The sequence below is a fragment of the Trichechus manatus genome, unplaced genomic scaffold (assembly GCF_000243295.1).
Source record: "Trichechus manatus latirostris isolate Lorelei unplaced genomic scaffold, TriManLat1.0 scaffold00094, whole genome shotgun sequence".
Classification (NCBI taxonomy): domain Eukaryota; kingdom Metazoa; phylum Chordata; class Mammalia; order Sirenia; family Trichechidae; genus Trichechus; species Trichechus manatus.
In genome coordinates, this window is record NW_004444030.1 from 4,013,138 (window position 1) to 4,021,956 (window position 8,819).

General features: G+C 38.0%; 1 protein-coding gene across 1 annotated transcript in view; it reads right to left on the bottom strand.

The window, feature by feature from the left end:
- Positions 1 to 8,819, bottom strand: part of POGLUT3 (protein O-glucosyltransferase 3) — a 44,772-nt gene that overhangs the window by 4,280 nt on the left and 31,673 nt on the right. The window contains exons 3-5 of the mRNA XM_004382477.2: positions 6,371 to 6,657; positions 3,904 to 4,120; positions 2,233 to 2,429 (exon numbers count right to left, since the gene is read on the bottom strand). Of these exons, the coding sequence (XP_004382534.1) occupies positions 2,233 to 2,429; positions 3,904 to 4,120; positions 6,371 to 6,657 (701 nt within the window). The remainder of the gene's footprint in view (positions 1 to 2,232; positions 2,430 to 3,903; positions 4,121 to 6,370; positions 6,658 to 8,819) is intronic.

Below are 8,819 nucleotides of genomic sequence, written 5' to 3' on the forward strand. Positions count from 1 at the left end.
ATTAAAAACAAAAACAACATTGTTAAGAAAGTCATTTGCTTCACTCCTGCTTCTCATTCATATTGTGATATTAAATACTGAAGAATTATTTTCCACTTTCCAACTTTAGTGTTTAAAAGTTGTACATTATATTTTGTAACTTACATTTCCTTGTATTAAAATCATAAGCAGCCTTTAGCAGGTCAATTTTAAGAAAGAGAATGCATTTAAAGACAAGATGACAAATAATTTTAGGAAATATTTTAGGAATTTTAAGAAATTCAACTATGTCTGTGTAATGGGGAATTCAGATTTTAATAACCAGGTAGGAAAACTATTTTCAAAAGTTCTATATTTATTAAAGCCAAAATATTGGTAACAATTTACACTTTCCTTTATACATTATCTCATTTGTTCCTTATACCCACTTATGAAACAGGAAGGCATTATCTCCATTTTACAGTTTTAGAACCGAGGAGACAAAAGCCTGGAGAAATATAAGGATTAACAGGATGCTGGCAACTCAGTTTACATATGCATACATATTTGTTGGATTAATAAACTTGGATTTACATTTCAAAAGCACTTTTCATAGGAATTAAACCTCATTCAACCATAATAATGTGAAGTGTTACCACCACCCCCCTTTTTTTTTCCCACAAATGAGAAAACTGGTGTTCAAAGAAATTTATAGAAATCTGTTTTCTGACTCTGAATCCCATGTTCTTTTCATTATACCATACTGAGATGAACAAGATATGTTCACAGATCTAATAATTAATTTCTTTTTTTTAATTTTTTTTTGTTGAGAGTATAAACAGCAAAACATACATCAATTCAACAGTTTCTAAATGTACCATTCAGTGACACTGATTACAGTCTTTGATTTGTGCAACCATTCTTACCTTTTTCTGACTTGTTTCTCCTCCATTAATATAAATTCACTGCCTCTTTTAGGTTCCTATCGATTCTTTCAAGTTGCTGCTGTCAATTTGATCCCGTATAGATAGTTCTTAAAAGAGCATAATGCTCAAGGCAGACATTTTTACTACTTAAGCTACACTACTGTGTGGTTTTAATAAGGCTTTAGGGGATATTTTTGATTTAATCTTTAAAGATTATCTTGTAATAGTTTCAGGGGTTCATCCAGCCTCCATGCCTCTAGGAAGTCTAGAGTCCATGAGAATTTGAATTCTGTTCTGCATTTCCCCCCTTTTGATCAGGATTCGTCTATAGACTCTTTGATCAAAATGTTCAGTAATGGTAGCCAGGCACCATCCAGTTCTTCTCGTCTCATGGCAAAGGAGGCAGCTGTTCATGGAGACAATTAACCACACTTAATTTCTTAAATAACTGGTACCAAGGAGTTTTCTAACCTGTTAGATTTTGTCACATTGCTCACATCTTTGGCTTCCTTTGAGCCTCAGGATAATAATACTCTGCAGGAGTTATGCAGGCATGACTTGTTTAGAGACCAGATGGACTAATTGATGAAGGTCCCAAAGTTAGTGGCAGAGGCAGGACTAGAGACCGAGTCTCTTGAATAACAATTCCAGCTCCTATTTTACTTACATGGAATTTATGTTTTCTATTTACAAAAGGGATTTGAGATTGCTTCATGTAAAAGACATTTATATTCCAAGTTTATTAAAACAAATACAAAACAGAGAAAAACAAGAGAAATAAGTACACCAAGACCCTGTGTTAACCCTTGTACTATATTTTGAGCATTAAATTTAGCTCTGAGATATTTGGTAGACAAAGTTAAAAAGCAAAACAAAACAAAACAGAAAAACCAGAAACCACAAAGAGCTTTGTAATTTCCTATGCCCAATAAGAAAGTTTGTGCCAGTTTATAAAACAGGAGAAATTTGCCCAGGCCAAGCTATTTAGTAGACTTTTAGCACAAGTTTATTACTTCAGATCCAGATAATAAAAAAAAACAAACCCACTGCCATCAAGTTGATTCCAGCTCTTGGCCACCCTATGTATTGCAAAGTAGAACTGCTCCAAACTGTTTGTGCCACCACTGCTTGTGTTGTTAGGTGCCGTCGCGTCGATTTCAACTCGTAGTGACCCATGTGACAGAGCAGAACTGTCCCGCAGGGTTTTCTAAGCTGTAATCGTTATGGGAGCACATCACCAGGTCTTTCTCCCACAGAGCCACTGGGTGAGTTCAAATCATGAACCTTTACGTTAGTAGTTGAGTGCTTAACTGTTTATGCCACCATATGGGAGGACTTAAACGCATACCTTAAAAAAGTCAAAGAAACCCATCAACTTTGCTTTTCCAAGTTCCTTTTCCTTCTCTTGGAAAAAGAAATATCCTGTAATTCCTGCATCTAGTAGCTGTGGATTTTCTTTGGACAGCTGTACCAACTGAAGCCTTTCTTCTCGGCTATCTCTGCCTCTGAAGAAAGCTTTCTCTGTTTTATTGATCCAGGAAGGCCCTAGAAATTTGAGGCCATAAAAAAAAATTAATTATGAATTTGACATTTTATATGGTTTAAGTACAATCACCTTTAATCTATCATTGTTATTTAAGATGTTAAAGTTCTTTTATCACCATCTCGTCTTCTAAAGCAGATGCTCATTCCAAAAAATAAGGGATTGAATCTTAATTTGCTAAAAATAACTTTCAAGAATGAATCTTTAAAAATAATCCTCTTTGGTGTATCATATTAAGGAATGCTCTAATTCCATCTACTTCTTGTCTATTAGTCTAATACAAATCAAGTATTAGAGTGTTCTGTTGTACAATACTAAAAAATATCCAAAATAACACTGGACCAAGCATAAGCTTCTTCTATCTTTTGAGTTTCACAATCAAATATGAAGTAGGCTTTTGTTCTTAGACAGAGTGACCAGTGAAAACTATATAACTAAGTAACACCCACAAATCTTTAATGCTTCGGTTGTTCAGCAGTTTGAGCACATCACTTTTGAATATAGGGAAGACTTCCTAATATGCTGTTAAATGTAAATATACAGTATATGTATTAACTCAATTATATATATATACATATCTTCTCTTTTTTTGCAAGGGAATTTTTCTGGAGAAATTAATTTAAATCTATTTCTGTTATCCTAAAGCAAGAAGTTATTAGTTAATATTTCTCAACATTCTATGGGATGAATCATTAAACATAGAAATCGGAGAGGTCAATCTTTTTTACAATTTTAGCACACTTTTCAGTAATTCACTGTTGTAAAATAAAAACTAGGTCAGTTTTCATTTCATGTTATCGCTAGATAGGTATATAGAACATATATGTAAAGTCTCTGGTCTCATCTACCAAAGAAGTCCAACAAACCACAATAAGCACAAATAGAAGCTATCAACACAAGGCAGGGTTTTTGCTACTCAGGAGTTCGGTTTAAAAAAAAAAAAAAGTATGTTGTACCATAAATCTAAAGCCATCAAACAGGGGAAAGATTTTAAAGGATGAAGAGAAGTAGAAAGAGGAAAGGGGAGAATTTCTTACATGTTGGAGTCAGGAACATCCCAATTATACTGATAATCACAATTCTCTTAACTTGCATATAATTGTATATTCTTCATAACTTTTCTCACACTGCATCCAATGACATTAAGGTATTCAAGTCAGAATTATATTAACTGGAAATTTTGCCAAACATATATTTTCAAATGGTATTTACAAGTGATTAACTCAAAGGAGACTCAGTTTCACATGGAGAGTAGGTTTGGACATTAATAGCTCAACCCATGTATCTTTAATTTTTGGGCTAGAAGAATTCTAAACAAACTACTTCAGAGTTTAGGGTGCTGTTTTTTTTGTTGTTAAAAATAATAAAAATGGTTATTCAAATATATGCATTAACTCTCTCTCACTGAACATTTTCTTCTTTTTTTTTTTTTTTTTTACTTGTAAGCTTTTTCTTAGAGAATTAACCTTAATTTACCTGTATTTCCCTGAATGGAGAGGAGATCATTAGTGACACCCCTCATTGCTTCAAGTGTGGAGTGGGTGATGTCGTATGTTGGAAGGATAACATCTCTTGAATCTAGAGAGCCACACCATGAAATGATAGGTATAGGGCCAGGGGTTTCATTGACTTTCCGATGCTCCAAGGGCCAATCTCCAATGTTAATATAAAATTCTAAATCAGGGAGAAGGACCTAAATAAACAAAAGTATAATCATCAGTTCTGACAAGACCTCAGTCTTTAGTATGGAATACTCTAATCCTTTGGTTTTCTTGGTCATCAATAATATAAAAAAAAAAAAAAATCACAGGTAAGGATGACACATGGTAAATTCATCTAATTCGGAATCAGTAACCTCTGTTCAGAAGTACCACTTAAAGTTATTGTTAGTATTATGGAAGGTGAAATTGCATAGAGAGGTATGAATGACTGGCTTCAAGAACTCCCTCTGCCAGCTGTCTAAGTGAAAATCTACAGAGACAGACCTGATCCCTTGTTTTCCCTCACTGTACCTCTCTTCACGTCTCCCTTTGTTTCTGGAATCTGCCACCCAATTTCCATCTCCATTTCCGTGATGGATGCCTCAGTTTAAGCCCCTATCATCTCTTACCTAGATTGCTGCAATAGCTTCTTTGCTAGATGTCCTGATTCTACCCTCTCCCCACTCTAATCTGCTCTCCACACTGCTGTCCAAATTCTAAAATCCAAATTAATATGTCACTACCACGCTTAATAGAACCTTAAGCCTATAGGACAAGGTCTAAACTTTCTGGGTACCATACAAGGCCCCAGTATCTTGCCCCAGCTTAGTTTGAGCCTCATCTTCCATCTGCCCACATACCAGTCAGACTTCAGGCTACTCTTTGAAAATGCCATCCATTTTAACACATAATTCCCTTCACTTGGAATGTTCTTCTCTTATTCATTTGGCAGTCTCCTTCTGTCCTTCAAACCCACATCAGAGTTTACCTCCTCTGTGACTGCCCCCCTCAGGCACTTTAATCCTTGGTACCTACTTTGGGTAATTGCCTATTATGTCATAGTATAATTACTTATTTGTATTCACATCCCACACCCACTTCCAAATAACAAAACAAGTCCCACTACAGTGAGCTGCTCAAAGGCTAGGCTTAGTCTCATTTTAATATGTTAGATTTCTTCCCAGCCACCTGGCATGAACCTGGAACAAAAGGGAAGGGTGAGGGATGTGAATTTATAAACTCATTTTATAAACTAATTTAGCATTTAAAAACTCATGAGTTAGCATCAGAAGTTCTCACTATAAAGCAGGGTTTCTCAAAAGCAACATTATTGACATTTTGGGCCAGATAATTCTTTGCTCTGGGGTATTGTTCTGTGCACTGTAGGATGTTTAGCAATATCCCTGGCCTCTACCCACCAGATACTAGTAGCAACTCCTCAGTTGAAAACGCCAAAAATGTCTCTAAACATTACCAAATATCCCCTATAGAGCAAAATCACCCGCAGTTGAGAATCAATGCTAGAGACAGCAACATGAGTACAACAGACAAGGAATACAGAGCAGGGTGGAGTGGTAGCTCAGGAAGAGAACACCACCTTTAGAATCAGCTGCCCATAATATGCTCATAGTGTGGGCTGGTGGGAAGGGATGACTGCTATTCAAAATAAGAACTGATTGAATATTTGAGAAGCTGTATAACTCACACTGGGGAAGTTGGTTTTTGTTTAGAAAATCACCTTGATGGTCTCTCTGGGTGAAGCAGATGAGGACTGTCCACCACCTTCACCCTGCATGGTGTGGAAGCAGGATGTTCTGAAGAGGGGTTTAAATTGCTCTGCTTAAGAGGAAGTTAGTGTTTTGCAAATGTGCAAATAGGAACCAAGTGGAAGATAGAGGCTCAACCATGTAATAAGATGCAAAGACCTGAAGATAAAGGGCAGGTAGTAAGAAATTCCCTGACAAGAATGACTGAGAGCCTGGTTAGAACAGATTCCCTGTCTATTTTTAAGTGTTAGGGTTTTGTGTTTGTTTTCCTATGCAGTGGTGCAAAATGTTACTCTCTCTGTTACTTCAACCTTCAATAAAATGTGCTATGCACAGTCTTCCAGAGGTGTTTAGGACAAAACAAGGAAAATGTGCTCTAAGTAAAAATCATTTTGGCGGTGAAGAGGACAACTGCAGAAAATATGAATGGGAAGAGTGTTCAGCAGGAACAATGAATTTCAACAAGTGATCTTGAGGCGATACTTTCAGATGTTCACAGAAACTCTGGAAGTGCCCTGTATGGCCTAGTAACTTGGAATGGGGGCTCCATAAATGTGTAGGATCTATGGACCCTCAAGCTCAGAATGAATTTTCATCCTTTGCAAATATTATTCTAGGTATTTTCTAAACATTTAAATGTTACAAAAAAATAATTAAACTGTATTGTTTTTGCAATCAATTAATTCGTTCTCGTACCTTTCTTGCCAATGACAGCAAAATCTCATCAGAGAACATTTTGAAGTCTGTGTATTTCCCTAAAGATCTCCTGTAGATGTGGTTATTGAGAATCGTGTAATGAACAATGGCACCTCTCTCATCCCCAAACCTTTCTGGAACTTCATTTAGCATCTGCTGGAGATTGATGTTGGGGAAGGAAAGAAAATCTTTCTCAATCTGCGGTTCCTTGGTTGGACATGAAAGAGTTTTCTGCCAGGCCCGAGGATCCTCTTCTGGACACTCACAGTATTCATGGTACACTGGTCCTAGGGAAGGCAAAATACGTATAATGCCGTGCTTCATTAACAAGCACCACACACAAGGAACTGTTTCTGTTCTTGATGTGAACATGGGAAGACTTCTTGGTGAATTCTAAGATTATTCAGACAGGGATGACCTGCCTTTGACAATTAAGTAATATAAGTAATCATTTCAGAGTCCTATGGATCTACTTTCCCCATGTCTTTCCCATCACCCTGGACAACCTACTATAGAATATTCCATCTCCCAATCTAATCTACCCTCAGTGAATAAACTGATAAATTCTAGTGAGGTATAAACTGCTGATAAATATAAACCAATTTATGTTTGTGAAATCAAATTTATATTAAAAATAGATACTTTACTTTTATTTCAAGAGGGCTTCTCTTATCCATGAATGCAAAAATTCCTGGCCCAAAATTAATCCACCAGGAGATTTTTTTTCTCTCTCACCCAAAATAGCTGTTCCAAAGAGCAAACCATAACAAAATCATTAACCTGTGATTAAATGAGAAAAACTCCCGCTTCTTTCATTTGAATTTCTGAAGGTCTCCATACTACAAGTGGGTGGAAGGGTGAATCTTCCCTGGAGTAACCTTTTTATTGTTAACTCAGTAACCATTAAGCATTTCATCACCATGGAAACCTGTATTCTTTTAGCAAAAGTTATTTAAGTATCTGTGAATTCTCCAGTCTCTAGAAGTGGCTTCTTCTTGCATGAGGGAGTATTTCTCCAATTTGCAAATTCTTTATTAAATCATAGAGCAATCAAATACTGTATTATTCTTTTGAATTAATACATGATTATATTTTTAACACCTTTTAACAAAGAAAAAGGAAACACTGACTTTCAGGCATTATTATATAGTAGGGGTGGTGATTTTTTAAGACAGTGTAGGAGTCTCCTCCTCTAAGCCCCTAAAATCACCTTTATCATTATGTCTCTAAGAGGAAATGTGTAACGCAAAAGCGTCTGGCAGTGTAATTTTAAGTGACCAGACATAAGCAAAAAACTTTCATGAAGACTCATTTAAAAAAGATTTCATGAGAGTTCCGGCAAAATGGTGCTCTAGGCAGAAGTACCATGCCGTCCCTCCACAGCAAAGATCCGAAAAACTAAGCCAAACAGAGAATACAACAATCCTGAAACCCTAAGACAGCAAATGAAGAGATTAAGAACTCAGCCAAGCACCAAATGGAGTGAGAAAACTGACAGAGAATGGAGAGTGAGGAGAGATTCATGCAGAGGTCCCCTACCAGCTAACGCAGCGTGGATCCACCATCTTGGACTCCTATCAGAGACCAGCAAACAGGTACGAGAAAGCAGCCTCACGGAGCATCCAGCGGGAGACAAAACAACCAGTAATTTGTGGTGTGCGCTTTCCCACCCCCCACCCCTCTTCGCCCCGGCTCAGCCTCCTCTGCTTCACACGGCCATGGTCTCTTGACCGGGAAGCGCCTGCTGCTTGGATTCCACACACACAAGCGGGCGGCTCCTAGGGTGCCATTTGTTGGCTGTTGGTGTTGCTTTTTTCCACTTCTTTTGATTTCTTCCTTGCCTCTGGCCATCTCCCCCTCCTTTCGCTTGAGTGCCTCACTCCGTGCGCCATCTTTGCTTCTTCCTGAGGGGCTGCAGAGCGCCGGCAATTTGTGATATATGCTTTCTCACTCTCTACCCTTCTTCACCCATACTCGGCCCCCTCCGCTTTCCGTGGACACAGTCTCTCGTCTAGAAACACCAGCCCACATTAGCTGGCTCTCTAAGTACCATTTGTTGGCTGCTGGTGTTGCTTTTTTTTTTTTCCCCCTGCTTGTTTTGATTTCTTGCTTGCCTCTCGCTGCCTCCCCCTCCTTTCGCTCGAGTGCCTGGCTCTGTGCACCATCTTTGCTTCTTCCTGAGGGGCTGCGGAGCTCCATTCGAGTGTGGAGCTGCTTCCCGGTCTGGGCTACCGCGCTGGTGAGATCCTGGGGCTTTTGTTCATTTTGAATTGTTTGTTTGTTTTCTTTTCCTTTTCTTGAGTTGGGAGCCCTTTCTGGCCAGGCGGAGCTGCGTGGCAAGGAACTCCCCTTCAGCTTCCACAGACGTGCAGAGGGATCCCTGAGCGCATTTCTTTTTTTGTTGGTTTTTTTTTTTCTGTTTTTTTTTGGAGGCCTTTCTTGTTCTTTT